The sequence below is a fragment of the Rosa chinensis genome, chromosome 5, assembly GCF_002994745.2.
Source record: "Rosa chinensis cultivar Old Blush chromosome 5, RchiOBHm-V2, whole genome shotgun sequence".
NCBI classification, from domain to species: Eukaryota; Viridiplantae; Streptophyta; class Magnoliopsida; order Rosales; family Rosaceae; genus Rosa; species Rosa chinensis.
The window spans coordinates 69,614,571-69,637,368 of record NC_037092.1 but is presented as its reverse complement, the minus strand read 5'-3'; the positions used below and the strand labels follow the sequence as shown (position 1 = coordinate 69,637,368).

The window sequence follows — 22,798 nt, the reverse complement described above, 5'->3', positions numbered from 1 at the left end:
ACCATTGTTTAGCTGAGTATCCAGATCAGGTACCTACTGATCGAGCTCGCTATCAGAGGTTAGTTGGGTGCTTGATTTATTTGGCTCATACTAGACCAGATGTTGCATATGCAGTGAGTGTGGTGAGTCAGTTCATGCATAATCCGAGTGAGAGTCACATGGATGCTGTTATGCGAATTCTGAAGTACTTGAAGTCAGCTCCAGGAAGGGGAGTATTGTTTTCTAAACACAACAACATTCTTGAGGTTTGTGGCTTAACAGATGCAGATTGGGCTGGAAATATCACAGACAGGAGGTCGACATCAGGTTACTTTACCTTTGTGGGAGGTAATTTGGTTACATGGAAGGGTAAGAAACAGAAAGTTGTTGCACGTTCTAGTGCTGAGGCCGTGTATAGAGGTATGGCTCATGGAGTGTGTGAATTGTTGTGGCTGAGAAATCTGTTACGTGATCTGGGTTTCAAACTCAAAAATACCATGCAGTTGTATTGTGACAACAAGGCAGCTATTGACATATCACAGAATCCAGTACAACATGATCATACTAAGCATGTGGAGGTTGATCGTCACTTTATAAAGGAGAAGCTAGATGCCAACATTATTAGCTTTCCTTTTGTTCAAACTGAAGAGCAACTTGCAGATGTACTTACCAAAGGAGTTTCCGGGAAGGCGTTTTATGACTCACTAAGCAAGTTGGGCATGGTTGATGTATATGCGCCAACTTGAGGGGGAGTGTTAGTGTGAGTCATCGTTCCCTATTAGGAATAGACTATAAGGGAATATATTGTTGTAACTACTTACCTTGTATATGTTGTGTAGTACGGTTGTACACAATAGTTGTAGTACGATTGTAACATATATATATACACCACAGAATGAGTGTAATAAAATATATCAGAAAATTCATTCTCCATAACTTGTCTTATTTGACTGTGAAGAATAGAGATAATGGTTGGCTAGGATTTGGTAAAGAACGAAGAATAAGAAAGAGACTGCTATTGTTTTTTTTATTCCCTCTTTCTCCCTCCTATTATTGGCCAGAAAATGATATTACTTTCTGCTGTTAGCTAACCATGGTTAACAAGCAATGAATTCAAGGATGGTAATGTTGGACTTGGCCTATAAATAGGAGCTCCAGCCCTTTCTGGAAAGATGTGCAAATTAAGAAGCTCCAGCCCTTGAGTTCACATAGAAGTTTTTGCGTCCAAAACGTAGGTACGGTTGGTTATACCATGATCAAGATATGTTTCGTTCTACGCTCACATTACGTTAATATTATCATCATTCTATATACACACCGGCATCTTCAATTTTCTTACTCCTGCTAGTGACTTAGTGTGATCAATTGTTGAAACTCTTGTAAACTCCACATGTTTCTCTCGATGATGGCAAGAACATTGTCTTAGAATTTAAAAATATCATCTTGTGAAATTTAAATCGTATATTTCTAGCTTGTAACTATATTCGTTGTTCTTTCAATTTTTTCAGAAAGAAACTAGGCAAGATGACTAGCGTGTTATCTGATCTGGTCAATACTGAAGATCTGCTCAAGACTGATCTGATCAGGTTAATTTTCCTACTCATTAGTCACCTCAAAATCTTTGGTACTATACAGCTAGCTGTTGTACATGTTTGACTTCGATTTGTATCAGCTAGTCAACTAAAATCTTCCCATCTATGACTGAATGATTTTTCAATTTGTTTTTCATTACCAAAAAGACGATGATAAAAAGAAAAATCAAGATCGTAATTTTCACTAGATTAGATATGCTGATTATGTATGTAAGAAGTTAAAAGAAGGATTGGTGTGAGGTGAAAGTTTAAGCAATTTCGTGAGTCGTGAGAGAGAAGAACCTATGAGGTATTAAAATAGTTGTTTTCTTGGTTGCAGCACTGAGAATGAAAACCAGGATGATGTGGTTGCTACTGAAACTGAGAGCCTGGAAGATGACCCAGTTCAAACAATTTTAGACGGGTTCAAGCACTTCAAGACCAACTTTTACGAGTAAGATGATCGACATTATTTCAAATTAAGTTTATTTTCTTTTCGTCTGATAAAAAAGAAAATCAAATAATATTGTTCAAGTTTTCTTATCTTTATTCTAATATTCTATTATGGCTGATCTTGCAGCACAAATCCAGAGTTGTTCAATGAGCTTGCCCTAGCACAAAGCCCCAAGGTAAGCAATCTTTAAGAATAATTAATGGCATCTTATCTTATTCCTAAACATGTTTAGTTGTTTTATTTGAGAGAGTATTTAGTGCACTGACATACATTTGCACCAACAAGAATAGACGGCTAGATAATATCAAGTACATTTTTTTGTTATTAAAAAAAGATTGCCCATAAACATCGACGACTGAGATATGCTGGATCTATTAGTTCACTTGCACCGTCAGTGCATATAAGAATTTTTCATTTTATTTGTGGCAAACAATATTCTAAAAGTCAGAAAATAAAGAAAGAGTATTCGGTGCACTAACGTGCACTTGCACAAAAAAAAAAGGACGGCTGGATCATATCAAGTATATTTTTTTTTTATTAAAAAAAAAGTTGTTTATAAATATTGATAGCTGATATATGTTAGATCTGTCAGTTCACTTGCACTGTCAAGGCATAGCAGAATTTTCCGAAAAGAAAAAGAGCATTCATACTAACTTTAAACATGTTTCATATTAGGTTTTGGATTCTCATATTCTACTCAAATTTTGTGTATAATTTGTTGTTGGATGTGATTAAACTTTAACATACATTTGTCAAAAAAAGACTGTTGCTAATCGATTAATCTCCAACTGATGCAGTTTTTGGTCTTTGCATGCTCGGATTCCCGAGTGAGTCCCTCGCATGTTCTTCATTGCACACCTGGACAAGCCTTTCTGGTTCGCAACATTGCTAACATGGTTCCTGCATATGACCAGGTACAAATTAAGCTCTTGCATTTCTTTATTTTAACTAAAGTTGTAATTTGATTCCTACTTTTGTCATCTGTTAATCTACTTCACAGCTAAGGTACACAGGAACTGGAGCAACCATTGAGTATGCTGTAGAAGAACTCGGGGTGAACATTGCAAATTTATCTACTTACTTCTATAATTCCTCTTCATTACTGTTTATGAATGCTAATTAGAAGGATAAAATTTTACAGGTAGAAAACATTTTGATAGTGGGACACAGTAGTTGCGGAGGAATAAAAAGGCTAATGTCTTATCCCGAGGATGGTTCCGCTCCACTGTAAGGATTTTATTTACATAACTTTTAGCTCAATTAATTGCGTAAGATGATCGGAAATTCTTTCTCTTATGTTTATATTAGCATCGAAGTCTAATCTGCGATCTATGTACGAGGTGTGTGTGTGTGTGTGTGGAACTATCCATCGCGCTAATGATTTATTTTGCATCCTACACTATTTGAAACTTGCAGGGTCTTTATAGATGATTGGATGAAAATGGCCTTACCTGTCAAGACAAAGGTTATTGCGGAAGCTGGCGATACCGATTTCCAGGAACAATGTGATCGTTGCGCAAGGGTAAGCTAATTGAGCTCCCGTAACATACTCTTTATAATTTAGTTTTCATGCAATTGGTTATAATGAATTCGTGGTTAAAAACTTAAAATACTAGATTACACTCGGCTTAATTTTTCTTTGATAATTTTATACAGAAAGCAGTAAATTTGTCATTGGAAAACCTACTCACATATCCCTTCGTTCAAGAGGCACACTCGGAGAAAAAACTAGCACTTCGGGGTGCTTACTATGACTTTGTCAACGGACGTTTCGAGCTCTGGGAGCATGGTTCCGACAATATCATCATAGCACCTTAGTTGCTTAATTTGCAAGTCTTTGAATAAGTAACCGCAAATAAAGAAGAGGAACTCCAAGTGCTGCATTTTGTCACAATGCCTGTATAATGTTGCTTGTTCAGTTGATTTTTCTTGAATTATGTCATTTCTTCTTTAAATGTACTCCATTTTCCCGCCAAAAAAAAAGAGTGCTGTTTTTAGAAACAGAATTACAATCTTCGTTTCTGTAGTTTTAAATCAGTTTTCGATTTGGTACCTGTAATTGTCAGTTCATAGAAGTAAATAAAAAAGTGATTACAACTAGTAAGGGAGAGTGGAAAACTAGTTGGGACGAGAATAGGGTTATATGTTTTCTTCCGTACAATTAATATGAAAGAAAAACTCATGGATTTATAGTAGCAAAAAGAATATGTCATTGAATATAGAAGAAACCTCATAATTAATACCAGTGATGGAGTCTCTCAAGTACACGAGATGAGTAGTTGTACCAACAATAAGAAGAATTATGTGTTTATTTTGGGTCTTCATAGCTCTTTTCTCATGTATCCGGTAAGTGATATACTAATTTCAAGCTTACTACGAGTAGAATTAGAGAGAAATAAGCTTGTTGCCACCATGTTTGAATATCAACTTTCAACGTGCGTGTTGAAGAATTGGTTTTATAAACTTATTTTATTTTCAAATATGAGATTGTTTCACTTCATTTTCTGTTGCCCATTTGATAATAAGATGGTTACATTGTAGATAATTAAAACAATCATTTCCCTCACAGCAATGATAATATTGAATTTTGATACTTAAAACATAGTCGCTTTTCTCTCTAACTAATTTAACGATTTCATTTCGTAAGTACTACACACTTAGTCACTTAGTATTGAGATGTAATACAATGCCAAGAGAATCGATTTAGAAGCTAATAGTAGTTGACATAAAAACACATGTTAGGAGTTGTACTCGTTCAATAATGATACACCAACCTGTTTCCGAGAATGTGCGTGGTAGCTGATGAGTCTTGTTACCTTATTAAAGCGAATTATTGCTACTGTTTTCAGTAGCTGGAAACTTGGGAGAGTCCAAAATGGCATGCATGTCAACTAGTATTACTTTTATGTCAACGATCATAATGTCTAGGCGTCTAGCTATAGGTTAACGATACTTTCCAAAAAAGAAAAAAGGTTGACGACAAGTAATGCACTAATGGAAAGCGGAGAATGTACTTATCGTATTATACAAAGGGCTTGTTGCCACGTTTCTGTTAATGAAAATGAATATATAATCTTGATCCTAATTATCCAAGATTAATGACAGAAATCAGTCCCTGTCAAATGGGAACTTCCACATAATAAGTTCACATTAGCTAGCCATTCCCATGTTAGGTTGCCCATTATGAACTAGATTCCAAATTTCCAAAATACAAATGTATAGTGGATCATAATTGAAGATGTTTTGAGCTCTATGCTTTTGCAAGAAAGAAGGAGATGCATGGCCAATGTCTCCTTATATATATTCTAATAAAGTGATGAACATATGTGAACCATAATTGAAAATTTTAACCTTAATAATACTAAGAGATTAAACTATGCAAAAATTATCAGGATCAAAATCTCAAATAAATAAAGTCTGTGAACAAAACTATCTTCACTGCCCACCACTGGAGACTCGCACATCCATCGTGCTTGTTCAGTGGCGGAACCAGGATCCAAAACCTATATAGGCTAATTAGCAATCAGTTAAATTAGACTAATTTCTCTATAATTTTTATATATATATATATATATAAATATATATGTGGTACAATGACTATAGCTCACAGCTTTCTGTATAATGACGATAGCCCATAAGAAACCAAGCAGTATCAGCAGAGGTATTAAGAGTAAGTAATTCATTCCACAATTCAAGAAACTGTTTTTCCTTTTGAGGATACATGTATAAAAATGTAATGTACTAGCGATCAACATTTTTAGGATTAGAGAAGCAGAAAAATGAATATAACAAGAATGTTCAAGAACAAGTGAAATACTATAATTTATTTCATTCCAAAGTAATATCAAGCCACCACATTGCCCATCCGTTGGAATACAACAAGCATTACCAAAAGGAAGCTTAGAAACTAGCTTATCTGAAGCATCCTTATCGAGTCTAGTATCCATTAAACATAAAACATCAAGAGCAACTAAAGAAGAGAGAAAGGTTACTTGAGGGAGAAAACCTGGCCGTGAACAACCATGACAATTCCAACTTAGGATTGTCATTCTAAACTATTGAAAGAAGAAGGTTCTGCATTGGATTCTTTAACAAAGTCTCTGCCTCGTTTACAAGGACTTATGAAGAAAGATCCAAAATAAGGAGTCACATAATCTTGACTAGAGGTATGTAAATTTATGCTAGAGTTGAATCCGGTAAAACAAGTACACCATAAGCCTAAGCTTGTAATATGCAGATTAACAAAATCAAGAACAAACACTCAAACAGAGAGCCAATAAAATTAATTGAGCAAAAGTAAAAAACAAACCTGGCCTTCACGCACTCAAAGCTACAATTAAACATTAATTGATAATTATCCAAGCAGAAAGAGAGAGCACAGTGACCAATTGTATAGGTAAGAACTTGAACCCAACTCACCGTCATAAGTAAAACCTAATTGAAGGCAAGGGGGCAAGGGGGCATCTGCAATCCTCAAAGCCAAAGAGACGCGGAGCCATCAAGGAGTAGAAATAACCTCAACCCAAATGGATATCGAAGAGATTCTCTGGACCAGTGATGCGTCTGATTCCAAAAACCCCAATTTTCCGTTGTTGCCATGCCATATTGTCTTGGTCTCCTCCGCGAAAAAACTGATGATCGAGAGATTTATGATTTGGTTCTTCAAATTGATAATCTCTGAGATAGAATTGATTGAAACCCAGCCAGGGATCTTTCCATTTGATCACCAAAGCTACCCAGAATCCCTAAGTTTGTGGGTTCAAGTCGAGTAGCTCCAGTCTCCGGATAGTTTTTTTTTTTTTTTTCCTTTGGTTATGGGCTGAGAGAAAATATACATATACTTAAGGGTTTTTGGGTCAAATTCTTGTCTAGGCTGCAGCCCAGACAGCCTACCATGTAGTTCCGCCCCTGTGCTTGTTGCCCAATTTCTAGCGTCAATTATTTGAACTAATTAATTAGGTTTTAGATACGTATTGTTGATCGTTGATCAATGATCATCTTCATAATTATGTTTGATTAATTATGTATATAGTCTTAGTATTCTTAGTCAATACTAACAATAAAATATGATAATCATATAAACCAGCAGATTAAACAGATCTCAACCGTTAATATTTATATGTAATATTTTTTTTTAATAATTAAAAAATATACTTAATATTATCTAACTATCAATTCTCGTTAGTGTAAATGCGGTAATACTTTCTCCTTACAGAAAATTCTTATTCAAATTTTGGGACCATATTTCGAGGGGGATGTAACAAGACTGTTCATTTATTGTGATATACAAATTATAGCCACGTTCCTTAATAGATTAATCAGGATAGTGCATGCATTTTTCTTGTGGGCATATACATAACAAATATCTAACTTTTAATTACCGCGTCCTTGGGTCTGTCGAACTTTTGCATAAACTAAGGTTTTATGGATCGATCGGTGTAGTACTTATTCCGCGTCCTTGGAGTCTGATTGTAGTCGATCAAGAAATATTTAACGGTGGCATACGCGGTGGTTTCCGACCATATTTACTGTTTACGACGACTTCAATAGTTGAAATGGTGGCAGCCTGCCTTCGCAGGTCCCTTTTATTTTGGTATAATATTGAAAAACTAGTGGCATTGGTAAAAACGACTCAAATACTCGAAGCTGAAAGAGGGCAATTGGCCTATATATAGAAGCTTCAGCCCTCACTGCAAAGATGTCCCAATTTAGAGCTTCTGTGTGTTTTTGTTATAGTGATTAGCAGAAACAAATAGTCCTTAAATTCCTAGAGATCAAGACTCTTGAAAACGTATGGTTGGTTGATGTACGTATAAATGTGCTAGTTACTGATTTTTTTCAACTTTCAAGCAATCTACATAACTATCCTTTCCTTTTGGTTGAGAGAGCGATCTCATTAGCATGGTTTATACTTCAATTTGCTCTAGTTAATAGCACTCTTGAAAATATATTTCCTTGTACCGAAATAAGTCATGATTATTCATTTTACTTAATTTGCAGGAAGTAACTTGAAAAAATATATGACTAGCCAGTTATCTGATTTGACCAACATTCAAGATCTCATCTTGAAAAAGCTTGTGAGGTTAGTCCAGTGACTCCAGTCTATTCTATCTTCTTATCTTATGAGGATTATGCAACAATTGATGCATAAATTAATTAGCACCTACCCTCACTCCCAAAGGAGCAAAGGATCGACTATAGTCTACATTATAGTTGTTGTTATTCCACTGTCGAACTTGCTTAATGAAATGTTACATTTCTAACAATACTATATGCTGCTTAAAATATATAAACGCATGGCGCGCGATGATGAAATGCTAATTAACATGGCCGGCTTGTAGTTATCAGAAGGAAGACCTGGAAGATGTAGCTGCTCCCAAACTTCAGAACCTCATGGTTGAGTGCAATGACCTGAAAGGAGCTGAACCAAATGCACCGACCAGCCCAATAGCCAGCCCACTCGACCCAGTTAAAAGAATTATAGATGGCTTCAAGCACTTCAAGACCAGCTACTTCGAGTAAGAAATATACATTACTCTGTTGTTGTCTTGTTGACGAAAGTATGTTTTTGAACTCATAAATTACTGCTTTTAAAAGCACAATGCAAGAAACTGATATCTTTCAATTTCCTTCTTGCAGCACAAATCCAGCTTTGTTTGATGAGCTTGCCCAAGGACAAAGCCCCGAGGCACGTATACTTTTCCATCTTTAGGCCATAATTGGTATCCTTTATTTCTAATTATCATGATTTGATTAAGATACATATGTTTTAATTTGTTGGTAATTGATCTCATATGCAGTTTATGGTATTTGCATGCTCGGATTCTCGAGTGTGTCCTTCACATGTTCTTCACTTCCAACCTGGGGAGGCCTTCATCGTTCGCAACATTGCTAACATGGTTCCTGCTTTTGATCAGGTTTGTTAATTAATTTACCTAGATCTAATTAATCAAACTACTATAGCCCAGTTCCTTATTAGTTATCTCCAAGTAATCATAACTTATATATTCATTTTACTATGCGTACGTACGTCGGTACGTAGCTAATATTTATTATCCGCTTCACAGCTAAAACATGCAGGAGTTGGAGCAACCATAGAATATGCTGTCAAAGAACTCGGGGTGAACATTTTGCAATTTTTTATGTTGAACTTCTTTAATCCTATATGTCAACGCATACATGCATGTTCACTTTTGAATGCTAACTAACAAGGAGAAAATTTTATAGGTGGCAAATATTTTGGTAATGGGACACAGTAATTGTGGTGGAATAAAGAGGCTAATGTCTTATCCGGAGGATGGCTCTGAGCCCTTGTAAGGCTTCTTTTCATATTCAAAATTTGCTGCATTGCATAACATATAAGCTGGAACAGAAATCATTCTAATCCTTCTGATGCTTTGCATCTCCATGATTGACATTTTCAGCGACTTTATAGATGAATGGGTGAAAATGAGTTTACCAGCCAAGGCTGAGGTTATTGCAGAAGCTGGGAGTGCAGATTTCCATGAACAATGTGAAAGATGTGCAAGGGTAAGCTAATTATGCTCTAACTTTCATTTTTGGCTAAAATTAGCTTCATATATATAACTTTGCATGACTCTCAGCATGATTTTTCTGTCATAATTTTATGCAGGAATCAGTAAACTTGTCACTGGCAAACCTACTTACCTACCCCTTTGTTCAAAAGGCACACTTGGATGAAAAACTAGCACTTCGGGGTGGATACTATGACTTTGTCAATGGAATTTTCGAGCTATGGGAGCTCAAATCCCACATTTCAAACCTCATCATCGTACAATCTTGATTTGCATGCTCTTGGAGATTTGTGAATAAGTGATGACAAATAAACTAGATCGTCCCTTGTGGACTGCAATGACTATTAATTGTATTTTGATTTTTCTCACAATGCCCACGTATAATTAATTACTGTTGTTTTGCGTTCTATTCTTTGAACTTTTAAATGTGCCTTGTCTTTTTAGAAAGTAAAAGACATGTATAGCATAACTTGGTACATGTACTTTGGTACGTACTCCATATAACAATGTTGTTTCAAAGACTAAAAGAAAGTAAAAAATGTTTCAAACCGCATGCATATCCTCATCATTGGTTTTATATATTGTCCTTAAACCTTAAGTGCATATCTAAATAGTGAAGCATAATGCTTAAATATGATAGCATGCTTACAGTAGTTCTATGGACGTGCAAGATAGAACTGCGAAGTCAAACTTGTATCCTGAGTTCTTGACGAACAGACCCTCAAGTATAGGGCTGGGCGCGGTCCGGTCCCGTCTTGGAATTTTGTGGACCCAAAATCAAACCCGACTACTCAGTCTCGGTTCAGGTCCAAGTATTTTTCATTCTAAAACCAACTGCAATCCGAATCAGTTATATTCGGTCCGTACTTTCGGTTTGTCGGTCCTGTGACACATGAATATAGCAGATTTCCAGCTTATGCCTTCTGGGAAATGGCCTTTTTCCTGTTATCCAACATCTTTTTATGGCAATGCAACACAATCACAATGAAATACATAATTTCATTATAAGTTTATTACACAACACATTACATGAACATACAAATTTAATGCAACATTGCAACTGAACTCAGAATAGCTATAGTGCAGAACAACAAAACAACCATAACTTGACTCACAGTCACATTATTTCATAATCCAAAGTTCCAAACTCAGAAGTGACAACTCCCAAATTGAGAAGGCAAATTACTACAAATTGTCAAATTATAATTGAGAGAAGAAAAAAAATAGAACAAATTGAAATTGTCCAATTGAATTTAAATCAAATAACAGCAGGAAGAATTGCAGTTCAATCAAACAAAGTTTTCAAGAACTACAGAAGCCATGCTCCAAGCCTCAAACAAAGGACATCTTTCCAACAGCAACAATGCAGCATCACTCACATTGGTCCAAGCCTCCAACAGAAATTCTGCACATTGCATTTCAACAGAAATCGATCACATTATCACAATGCTGCTATCATTTGGATTACAACAGAAATTCAACAAAATATTGCTATCATTTGGATTTCAACATATTGATAGTTTGATACATTTTCAGTGAATAGAAATTCATACAGATCTCATCACCAATGAAAAAACAACTTGAACAATTCATAGCCTTTCCATCAACAACTTATCAAATCATGAAAATTGCACATAGAAGATAATCTATTACATAACAAAATTCAAGTTGCTCAATTTGTTCCATATTACATCACAATTATATCAATGTAGCACAAATGCACGATAGCACATTGCTGCAGACAAGTGAACACAGTTCACAAAAAACACATTGCATCAGTCCATTAGGCAAGTCAACACATTGCACTGATTGCAGTTCAACATCAAAATAGACAAAACACATTGCATCATAAATAAATAAGTGTAAAAACCAAGTAAAAAACACAGTAAGTAACCTGCAAGATGAAGTATTTGAAGCCCCTGCTGCATCAGTCAAGATGAAGTATTTGAAGCCTCTGCTGCATCACAATCAATTGTTATCTTTGCAGCCTTTGAGAGCTTTCCTGCACGAGCCTTTTCACTTGAGTCAGAATCCTCAAGTTGATGTTCTGCACCAAAATTATATCACAATTAGTTCACTTTAATGGAGGCAAAAAAAATTTAACTTTACAAGTAATGTACTGAAACTTTGAAACAATCACCCACCTTTTTCCATTTTTTCATAGAATTCAAACTCTTCGGTAGTTGGAAAGTACTCGATCTCAGATATGCTGGTAGCATTGATCCAATTTTGCATGCATATTAGGGCTTCCACAGTTCTTGGAGTCATTGAACTTCTATAGGGATCAATTACCCTACCTCCAGTACTATAGACACTTTCAGAGGCCACTGTACTAACTTGGACAGTAAGCACATCTCTGGCCACAAGTTGCAGATTTGGGTACTTCACTCCATTAAGCCTCCACCACATCAAAATGTCTCAATCCTCTTCTTCAAGTGGATCTTTGATTGGATCAAGATAATATTTGTCCACTTCATGTTGCACAACCACCTCTCCTGATTCCCTCAACTCGGTTTTCCATTTCTTCAACATGTCAACCCTCTTGCCACTCAACATCCTTGTACTAGAGCTGTTGCTTCCAGTCTTTCCACTAGTAATGCCACTCCCTGAACTTGTTTGACCTTTATGAGGTCCATTTGAAGATGCATACAGGTCAATAAGCTGCACAACTAACTCCTTCAGTTCCTTCGATGCCTTCTTAACTTGTGAACCATCATATCCAAGCATATCCTGACAAGTACTGCCAAAATTCCTAAGCTTATACCTAGGATCCAGCACGAGAGCAACCAAAAGAAGCTGGTTCATGTCCTCCAGCTTGGCAAAGTACTTCGTAAACTTGGCTTTCATCTTCACAGCCATCTGATACAGGGTTCTGTGTGCTTCATGCTCAAAATCTTCTTCATCTCTATCAAACAAGTCCTCTATTTCAACTTGAATGCTTACAATGTCATGGAATGCTCGATGTGAGGTAGGCTTGTTTGATGCACTAACCTTCAAGGTTACCTCATAGAAGACCTTTAAGAACTGCACAAATATTCCAGCTTTCTCCCAATCATGTTCATTTGGTGGTCCAATCCTCTTTTTGGTCTTCGGGTCGACAACTACAAAACCATCTTCAAGCTCCCCATCATTTTCTTCAAGTTCAGGTTCAGGTTCATCAAAATAGTTCTCGTACTTGCTGTCCTCTTCGTCAGCCATCCTATAAAAGGCTTTCTTCAACTCTAAGCTGGCAGTCTCCAACATAATAAATGTTGAATTCAACCTAGTTGGGACATCTAAAACACATATTTTCTTGGATTCCAACTTCTCTTTCTCAACACACTTCTTGAACACCTTAAGCCTCGATGAACTACTTCGAACATACTTGACTGCCTTCCTAATCGAACCCACTGACCTATCTAACATTGTGAGTCCTGATCTCACAATGAGATTGAGGATGTGAGCCAAACACCTCACATGTAGAAACTTCCCTCCTAAAACTGGCTTCTTCGACCAATCCACCATTTTCTTCCTCACATATTCAATTGCATGCTTATTAGCCGCAACATTATCGACACTAATTGTCAAAACGCTCTCAATACCCCATTGAATCAAGCATGATTCAATAAGCTTCCCTATGCTATTGCCTGAATGATTACTAATTACACAAAAGTTGAGAATTCTCTTGTGCATCTTCCTTCCATAATCTATAAAATGTGCAGTTAGCACTATGTAGTTTATGTTTTGCACTGATGTCCATGTATCAGTGGTTAAACACACACTATGACTATGCAATTCCTTCCTCAGCTCCACCTTTTTTGCATCATACATCTTCAAAAACAATTTCACTATTGTTCTCCTAGATGGAATCTCCCACTTTAGGACAGCCACTGAACAAAAATGCCTAAAACCCTTCCTTTCAATTGCGCTAAATGGAAATTCATCCATCACAATCATCTCAACTGGAGCTATCCTACACCGATCTTGCGACCACAGTTTAACAGCTAGACTAGGTTCACCACTGACACTTACACTCCCATCACCACCCAATAGTGTCTGCCCTTTCTCTATGTCAGCCTTACCCGGATACTTCTTACAGACATCTTGAATATGTCTCCTAAGAGAACTAGTCCCATTTTCATATGGATCACAAGCCAAATCGGTTGAACAATACTTACATTGGGCAAGAGTGACAGTTCAAACTTGCTGCATCTTCCCATCAATTGTTTCAAACACAGGCTTCTCAATCTTGTCAAAGTGTACCCAAACATCGAATCAAAACTTTCCAGGCTTGTTACCCTTCTTCCTCTTCCCTTTCTCTTTCGGGTCAACATGTGGTTGAGCTGTTGAACTTGCCGAATTGGACTGACTTGCTTCCACTGTTGAACTTGCCGGAACTATAGAATTCCCCCCCTGGAAGCCATGCTTGTTGCTGACTTTGCTGTTGTATCAGGTGAGGCCATGCATGCTTGGCAGATTTTGGGGAAGAATTGAAGAAAATGGAGACAGAATCAGATTGGAGAGGGAATCGAAACCACAAGAGAGAAGAGGGAATCAAACAAACACTCAGTCGAAGGAAGAAAATCATGAAATCAGGGAAGAAATCAGGGAAGAGTAGTTTGGGGCTTTGGGTGCTAAGGATTTGACTCTGCGAAGAACTGAAGAAATGAGGTCGAAACTGACTGAGGTCGTGTTTAGACTTAGGTTTGGGACTAACTAATGACCAATGAAAGACTGACACGTATAGAGGGTGTTATAGTTGGGCCGGTTTGGGTTACTCGAGGGTAGAAATATTAGAAACTGAGATTGGCCCGTTCTCATAGGTTTCGGTTCGGTCTTAACCCGGACCGTAAAAAATGACTACAAAGCCCGACCCGATTTGTTGGTTTCTCGGGTTTCCGGATCGGTCCCTTGGGTTTTCGGCCTCAAACGCCCAGTCCTACTCAAGTAGTCATGTATATAACTATATAATAACAAGCCCAAAAGGCTAGGCACCACGCCACTCCTCCATTATCCATTTACTAATAAAGTGTAATAAACTTACAAACATCAGTGACTTACAAATCTCCACAATTTCCAACATAGATATTCCTTGTGGTTGTTTAATAGTAAGTGCTCACTACTTCTGCATGCACATGAAGCAACTTGCCAATCTTTATTTATAATCAGTGATTGTACGTAAAACTCATCGATCTGTTGTCATTTGGTGTTTATCACATGTTTGACATGGGTGGATGGATATTTCATTTAGTTAAGGACTCAAATTTATGAAGGAAAACTCATGGCGTTTACATTTTACATATATATAAATATATATATATATATATATATATATATATATATACAGATCCTATCCAGAGCGAGGCATCGCTTTGAAATTTCAGAGCGAGGTTAGGGTTTATGGTCACTTTTCGGTCGCATATCCACATCCCAACCGTTCAGTTTTTAGGTACTAATATATAGATCATCTCTGCAAAATTTCAACGAAAATGATGGTCTTTAAGGTATCTAACTTGCTTAAACCAATGGACGAACTGAATCTGTCCAACCTGAACCGTACTAGCTTTAAGGCAGTTATCAATGCCTTAACGACCATCAATTTCGCTGAAATTTTGCAGAGATGATCTATACATTAGTACCTACAAACTGAACGGTTGAGATGTGGATATGCGACCGAAAAGTGACCATAAACCCTAACCTCGCTCTGAAATTTCAAAGCGATGCCTCGCTCTGGATAAGATCTGTATATATATATATATATATATATATATATTGTTTGTAGTATTCATCATTCGTTGAAACATAATTTTAACGTATCTATCATATATCGAGATTATGGTCGTTTCGTCTTTGCTAATTTAATGAAGTTGCTAGTTCATTGTAATCTGTTAATTTTATTTTTACTTGATATACAGATATAGATATAAGAAGAAATTAAAATAAAAACTTAAATCTTAACGATAAGAGTTTAGAAATCATTATTTGACCCGTGGACTACTAAACTGATGGAGACCTGCATAATCTCAAGCTCACAATAGATTTGAAAGTTGTTGTTGAAGGTCAGACTTGGATTAAGATTGTATGTTTGATGTGGTTTATAGGCCCACCTTAATTATTTATATATTCGAGTAGTTTTGTAGACTATAATTTATGCATGTCTTCTATTAATGTGTAAGTAAGGTCATCTCCAACCCTAGTGTCAAAAGTCATTTTGACTTCCCCAATCCAAGTCGAGCACCTCCAACCCAATAGAAAATGTAGTTAAAATGACCCCTAAGTCAAAAGTTTAGTCATTTTGACTAAGTTTTGTAGAATAAAAGCCAAAACCGAGAAGAAGGGAGAGGAGGTGGTCCTCATGGTTTATTGAGATTATGCTATGGCTTTTGACTAAATGAGGTTGAATATGCAAAATCTGAATGAATAGTAATGACAATAGAGGTGTCAAATTCATGAAATTGCTATTGGAATAAAAAATTATTAGGAACTGCATTTCTTGTTATAAATAAATATAATAGTAATATAGAGTTTTAGATCCAAATTATTGATTTTTTTATTTTTTATGATAGTAAGAAGAGATTTCATTAATCTCATAGTTAAAACGACGCGTACAATAATTTCCTATATTTGTGCTCTACATAAGAGGTCAAGTAGTTAAGAAACAACCAACATAGCTCAGCTATAAGACTATGATTAGTCTTTCAAAATTAAAACTTAGCGAGAATCCTCTCACCAATGTACTCAATTGTGATATTCAAAAATTCTCTTTAACTAAGTGTAAAAAGACTAAAAACGCATCATAAAATGTAGAATAAAGACTATCCTAAACAAGGCCCAAACGCACTTACCCTTAAACCAAGAGTTAGACGCAAAAATCCCTCCCTATGACAAGAGGAGCCAACCACCCGGACAACATAAGCATAATGCCCAAGACCCAACCCAAAGGAGTGATAGCCTCCAAGTGAGGCCCAAGATGAGACTTAAGAGCCTCCCCCTACACCAAGAGGAGCAGATCAACCCACCTGCCAACTAGAAGGATCCGGCGACCTGGACTGCCCAGAAGGCTTGTCATTGGCAAACCTAGTTGCCTATTATCCCATGGCAAGTGCGAGTTTACACGTACATTGCCAAATAATGACTTTTTTCTTTTGGAAGAGCCAAATAAAGACTTTGACTAAAAAAAAAAAACATAGAAGGACTTGGACAAGGCTCACACCAACTAGGATTTCATAAAAAGAAAGGGTCCATAGTCCACATATTGTAGATTTTTCTCTCTCTGAAACCCACTCTGTGCCCTTGAGAGTCGGTGGCACTGCTCACCCTTTATGGGTGCTTCCCTGAGCTATGTCTCAGATCTGGGGCTTCTGCCTCTTGTTTCTTCTCTTTTTTTCTCCTTCGGTCTCCCTCCCTTCTCCTTCCATCTTGCTCCAATTTTCTTTCTGCACTTTAACCCCAAATTTGCTCTAACCCATTCCTCACCACCCATCACTTTCTTTTACCCACCATCTCTCATCTCCAGATCTTGTTCCCTGGATTTCTTCTATTCCATTTCAAATTGGTACCATGGCTTGGTTGTTGCAGTGGCTTCTCTCAAACGCGATTTCTCGCGTCTCAATCGGAAGATAGGTAGAGTCTTGGCTCGGGTGCATGCACCACCTCCTTCTATGTTCTATTTTCGGGGCCTCTTGGCTTCTCCTGATATGGGTTTCATTTGCCTAGATTTGTTCTCAAAGTTGTGGCTGCAAATCTCATGTTATGTTGCAAATTTGTACTGTGGGGAAGAGGATATATCTGTGGTTAGATCCTCTTTTTTCTTTTGTTTTTCCATTTTCAGGGTTATTTTGATCGAGCTTTGGTGTAGGCGTCTCCTTACAAGCTGCAATTTTGGAGTTCCATGTACGAATTCAGCTACAATGGCTATGGTGGACGTTAGTGGTGCTGGATTTGTGGCGGCTGAAGAAGATCTGGGCTTTGTTACTTTTTTTCCTTCTTTTTTCTTTTGCTTTATGTTTTCAGCTGTTCTTTCTTTTCTTTTGATTTCTCTAGTCTTGCTTGTTCTTGCAGTTAACTATGTGAATCATGTTTTGCAGATTTCGTCTGTATTGGGCTGTGTCCCTTGTACTGTTGTTTGGCCTTGGGCCTTGTTAATTGATGCTACCTTCGACCAAAAAAAAAAAACTAAGGTTTCATGACTTTCGTCTCATAATCGACTTATATTGCAAACTAGATAAACCTGTGGTTGACATGACAAACCCACAGTGCTCTCTGAAAATATCGTATGTTGAAAATAATTAAACAACTAATTAAACCAAACAGTGTAGTTTCTTGTTCCCACAAGTGATGCATCTCGATCAAGCCCAGCCATTGCTGCCCTAATTATCAAATTCCTCTTCTTCTTCATATTCAGGTTCATATACAGAGTTACAAATAGTTCTCAGCATCGAAATAGTCGATCAGCTCGTCGTTGTAAAACCAAGACACGTCACACGTCCGATGGCCCAAAAAAGGGATAATATTACATCAAAGTGTCACAGAGCCGATCTAGCCACCCCAAGTCAATCATCAAATAGGAGAGTCCAAAATGTTTAAACATAATGTCAAAGAGAAGGCGAATCTAGCAAAACACATTGCCCCTAGCCCTACCTAGATTAGCATGAAGTCCAATTAGCCAAGAGCCACTAGCATTTTGAATGGTATCCCAGATTAATTGTTATATCATCACCTGCATCACTTCTTTCGCAACCAATTGAAGAATTTGTGAAGTTAAACTGTTATTGCAATTGGTTGCGAAAGTCAAGAATGGAGAGGCTAGTTTGTTTGATTAAATGAATTTTGATTATGCTCATAATAGGCTATTAAGTGGTACCCATTTTTTGTTATAAGCATATTCACAATTACATGGGTTTTGATTAAATATGATCTATCTATTCAATTGTTCTATCTAGAAATGGATAGCGGAGGAAAAGTAGAAAATGGAGGGAGAAATATGGTTAGTAGGACACCATGCCAGAAACTGAATAGCTCAGGGGTAGAGACGGAAAAAAAACTAAATTCAAAACAGTTTTAATTGTTATTGTGTAATTTAGTTGAAAACTATGAGAAGTTGACGCTTGTCTGAGTGTGGCTCGCACACACTCACTTGAGTGTGAGCCTAGCACTCCCCCTTTAGGTATCATAGATACCAGTTCGGATCCAGATCCACTCCTTGGCTATTTATTGGCCTTGGTTATCCGTGACTTTGAATAACAGCCATTGATGAGATATCAAAAGGCCACAAACATGACAGCTCACCATTAACCCACTAAAACTCATTAAATAAGCAATTTAAATCTTCTCCAAAAAAAAAAATGCAATTTAAATGTAAACGACGTTTGGAAGGAGATGTTAACTCTTGAGTTCTACTTCTTTCCTTCGTCTTCATTAGTTCATTCCTTACCTCATGTTCTCAAGTTCTGTTCTTCCTCTATTTTTTTTTTTTTTTAATTTCAATTCTCCTTTTTGTCGGAAAGAAAAAAGAAGTTCATTTCTCATTCTTCCTTCATTCAATTTTTATTTTCCTGCTCTCTCCAAATTTTCAACACTTCCTTCTCCCGATGGCATTATATATTGGGAGGCATGAATACTTCCAAATGACGATGAAGATGATCCCCATGACGATGTATATTGGGAGGCATCAAATTTATAATGGGTTTTAAAATCTGTATGTAACAAAAACATAATCAAATTCAAAATCATTTGGTATATCGAGATCAGAGCTGGCTCTCAACAGGTGCAAGATGGGGGACAGCACAGCGCCCTAAATTGGGAGGGCCAAATTTTTTTTTTAAAGCTTTATGTTTATATAATTAAGGGAGAATTCTACAAATGGTCACTCAACTATGACTCATTCGAGAATTCTACAAATGGTCTCTTGGTTTCTGTTCTCTCTCTGTCTCCCCAATAACCCCCCCCCCCCCCCCCCCCCAATTCTCATCGTCTCTTTCTCTATTCCCATCGATTTTTTATATCCTTTTTCATTCTTTGATAGCTCTAAAAAGAATCCAAATCAGAGTAGTCCTAGTTCTCTCCCACTTCATCAAGTCTTCATTCTTCAATGAGAGATCTAGAAGCAAAATGAAGCTCATTAGTAATCCTTAGACCCTAGTCACGACTCAGTTATGATTAATTGATTTGTATCCACAAATAAATAAATGTTTTCTTTAGTATTTGTTTAGTTATTATTTAATAGTTCAATTTGTATAATTTTACTAATACTTTGATTTGTTTTTAAAATTGCAAAGCCCTAGTAATTTTCTGGGAATTGAGAAACATATGACAAGGATTAGAGAAATCAAGCAGTGAGGAAAGCCTGATGCTCATATATCAATCAACATTTGGCTGGAAGAATGTTTTATTTTGAGGGTTTTATGTGAAATCTTTTTGTAATTTTTTTTGTTGCAAATTTTTATTTGTATTGAATAGTAAGTTGTCCTTTTTTTTTTTTTTGGAGGGAAACGGAAGACTAATCCATTGATGAAAATCATACGATCTCACTCGGTCAAGTTTGAGGAGTCCAGAGAACCCTCATATTACATAAACGATGCTCAATTATTAAAAGACTAAACTCCAAAAAAGCTAAGACTCCAAAACCTAATATCCAAGAAGGAAAATGCTAGAATGTAAAATGCAGGAAAATAAGCAATCGTCTTCACAAGCTATACATCTCTTCCTTTTTCTCTACCGCACAAACCTACTCCTATACACCATAAGACAAAGCAATCGTCTTCACAAGCTTAGATGCCTAAGAACTTCATGGTGTACGTTTCTACTCATGAAAACAGCAAATAGCTTTGACCTAGCGGCAAAATAGGACTAAGAGCAAGATATAGCTCCCTCGAAAGACCCAGACCAAGCCAACCCAAAGGAGAGAGAAAAAAAGCATAGGGCAAGCCCTAAGGTCCAGCCCACCAGGCCGTAGAAGCTCAGACCCTAGACCCCAACCTCGTGCCCACCCTTTCAGCCACCCAGGTATGGCCGGATCTGAACTTCAAGAAGAGCAGCATATCCTCATCACTCCGGCGGGCGCAAACGTACTTCAGCCATAAGAGTCACTAGAAGAAGTTCCCCTTGAAGAAAGCCCGCAAGGGTCCGAGCCGCCTTCAACTGAACCGGCGCTGGTCGTTACTCACCCCAACAAAACTATCCAATCCGATGCCGCCTCACTCTGGCGTCGTCTTCAACCCAACAGAACCTCCTCAGAAATTGACTGTGTCACTGCCTATGATCACAATGACGTCGCCATAAAAGGACGACCTTGAAACCAGATCTTCACTCTAATCCCAGCACCACAAACACGGGTCTGATGCCTCCACAAACAAGCCTTCTTTGTTCCTCTGAAGAGAAAGACGTCGGAAGCGCCCTAAAGCGTGCAAAGAACATTCCGGTCATCGCCACCCTACTACACGAAATCCTGCGTTTCGGTATACTAAGCTCCGAGTTTTCAGGAGCTATATGGCATTATTATTGTTGGTAGGGCTGGGACTTTAGACCCGAAAAACAGAAGAACCGGTCCAAACCGATCCGAACCGGTCAGTTTGGGTTGGTTTTCTCTCTTAATTCAGTTATTTTTCTCCGGTTCGGTTCCCTTACAATAATTGTCGGTTCTGTTTCGATTCCCATGTTTAGTTTTTGTCTTTACCCGAACCGAGGTGGTTTCATAACATATTGTGTAATTCTTCTGTGTTCCGTGTCGTTATTCAAGTGGGCTCCCTATATTCTCTGCTGTGCCTATGAGCGATGATATCTTTAACCTACCTACCTACCCTATCCACATATACATCTCTTCCTTTTTCTCTACTGCACAAACCTACTCTCTTCTTTAATTAAACATTTTAAACTCATCCTCCCACTTTCTTCTCCCACTCATCCTCCCACTTACTTTCCATTTCTCAGCTTTGAACTTTCGTCTCTGTTTCTCTGCAATAACAACAGTCAAGAATGGCAGTGGTGATTTTGTACGTCTTCGACGATGTACGTAATCTCAACCTCCTTCTCCTCTTCTTCTCTCAAAGTAAGGACTTTGAGGAGCTCAGCTTTTTCTTCGTCCTTGTTTTGTCTCAACTTTTTTCCTTGCTATCCAATCTCAATTCTTCCATCATTTTTTAGGTATCGAATCTGTAGTTCTTCACTGACTTTGCATGTTGAAAAAATTTGAAGCTATTGTTGAAGGGGTTTGAACCCATGTTCTCTTATTCTTCATAGCTACTGGTCTACACTCTTCTCTTCTTCTTCGAAGCTACTGATTTGAGGACTACCTCATGGATTCATATGGAATGCATACACTTTAAAGCCACAATACCAAAGTAACCATGTACGACTGATATGGACAGGCACAGTCAACGGAATTTAACTAGATTTTAAGATTGATCAAGATCTGGATTCACTGATTCAGACAGATAACAGAACCGAAGAACTGAGGAAATGGAACCAATTTTTATCTGTTCGAGTCTTGCTCGGTTATGGAGATTGATATTCTTCAAACCGACCGGAAGTTTAGTACATCAGTTCGGTGTCGGTTCCGGTAGATGTTGGTCGAAAACCCGACCTGTCCCACCCCTAATTGTTGGTTTTTAAAGTTGACTGACTAACTTGGTCGATCAAATAGTTTCCCTCTTTTGTAGGCTCATTAATGAGGTATAATTGATTGGACATTGTTGGCTATTTGATTTGATTTTATTAAATTAGATACTATCTATTTGTTTAAGTATACATTTCCGTTATGAATTTAATGAGATTTTAATGATTTTGTCTTCCTAATATTTTTATATAAGACTACAATTTAGAGGACCGCATTTTAAGCTTTCGCACAGGACCTCCGAAAAGTTTGAAACGGTCCTGATCGAGATCATAAAGATTCAGTTTTGCAGACGAAAAAAATAGATGCAGTTTAATTTAACATCAAAATCAAAATCATCTGGTATATCTGCAAACCAAAAATTCTTGAAAATGACGATGAAGATGATTAGAAAATTGAATAATTGAATGAAGTGTATGAGAATTTGGAGAGAAAGAAGTGTATATTGGGAGGCATCTTCATCTTCTCTTGGCGGCTTGTGAAAAAACCCAGCCAACATCAAAACCAAAGAATTGAATAAGTTCCTAATCTTGGTTTATCCACACTGGGGAGGAGGGAGAGGTTTGATTGGGTAAGGCTTTGATTAGGATTCTGGGCTCCATGATTCTATCATATTTGGTTGAATTTGAGCTTTAGAGTGAAGGAAGGATGAGAGGACATTAGAGAACTG

At 37.3% G+C, this 22,798-nt stretch overlaps 2 protein-coding genes and 1 long non-coding RNA gene across 4 annotated transcripts; all 3 read left to right on the top strand.

Moving 5' to 3' along the window:
• Window positions 1-1,146: 1,146 nt before the first annotated feature.
• Window positions 1,147-4,047, top strand: LOC112166619 (carbonic anhydrase 2). Of its 2 annotated transcripts, none has more exons than XM_024303497.2 (9): window positions 1,147-1,210; window positions 1,488-1,565; window positions 1,891-2,004; window positions 2,131-2,179; window positions 2,802-2,918; window positions 3,005-3,058; window positions 3,146-3,231; window positions 3,421-3,526; window positions 3,661-4,047. In XM_024303497.2, the coding sequence occupies exons 2-9, from the start codon at window positions 1,504-1,506 to the stop codon at window positions 3,820-3,822; spliced, it is 750 nt and encodes a 249-aa protein (XP_024159265.1). In that variant the 5' UTR covers window positions 1,147-1,210; window positions 1,488-1,503; the 3' UTR covers window positions 3,823-4,047. The 2 variants fall into 2 exon arrangements, with proteins under 2 accessions (XP_024159265.1, XP_024159264.1); XM_024303496.2 differs by having other exon boundaries at window positions 1,152-1,214.
• A 3,672-nt stretch (window positions 4,048-7,719) lies between these two features.
• LOC121049511 lies at window positions 7,720-8,459 on the top strand. Its single transcript, XR_005800537.1, has 3 exons — window positions 7,720-7,810; window positions 8,005-8,086; window positions 8,346-8,459. It is a non-coding gene; the product is annotated as an uncharacterized LOC121049511 (long non-coding RNA).
• A 1-nt stretch (window position 8,460) lies between these two features.
• On the top strand, window positions 8,461-9,808 carry LOC112166618 (beta carbonic anhydrase 2, chloroplastic; the record flags this gene model as incomplete). The annotated part of the gene is made up of 7 exons (XM_024303495.2): window positions 8,461-8,522; window positions 8,644-8,692; window positions 8,805-8,921; window positions 9,072-9,125; window positions 9,232-9,317; window positions 9,429-9,534; window positions 9,638-9,808. Coding segments are annotated over 7 exons (645 nt in total), but the record flags the coding sequence as incomplete, so codon positions are not given.
• Between the last annotated feature and the right edge of the window lie 12,990 nt (window positions 9,809-22,798).

Coding starts and splice junctions, on each gene's coding strand:
- LOC112166619 (XM_024303497.2), top strand. CDS start 1,504: ATGACTAGCGTGTTATCTGATCTGGTCAATACTGAAGATCTGCTCAAG. Junction 3,059..3,145: donor ATGCTGTAGAAGAACTCGGG/GTGAACATTGCA, acceptor AAAATTTTACAG/GTAGAAAACATTTTGATAGT. Junction 3,527..3,660: donor AATGTGATCGTTGCGCAAGG/GTAAGCTAATTG, acceptor AATTTTATACAG/AAAGCAGTAAATTTGTCATT.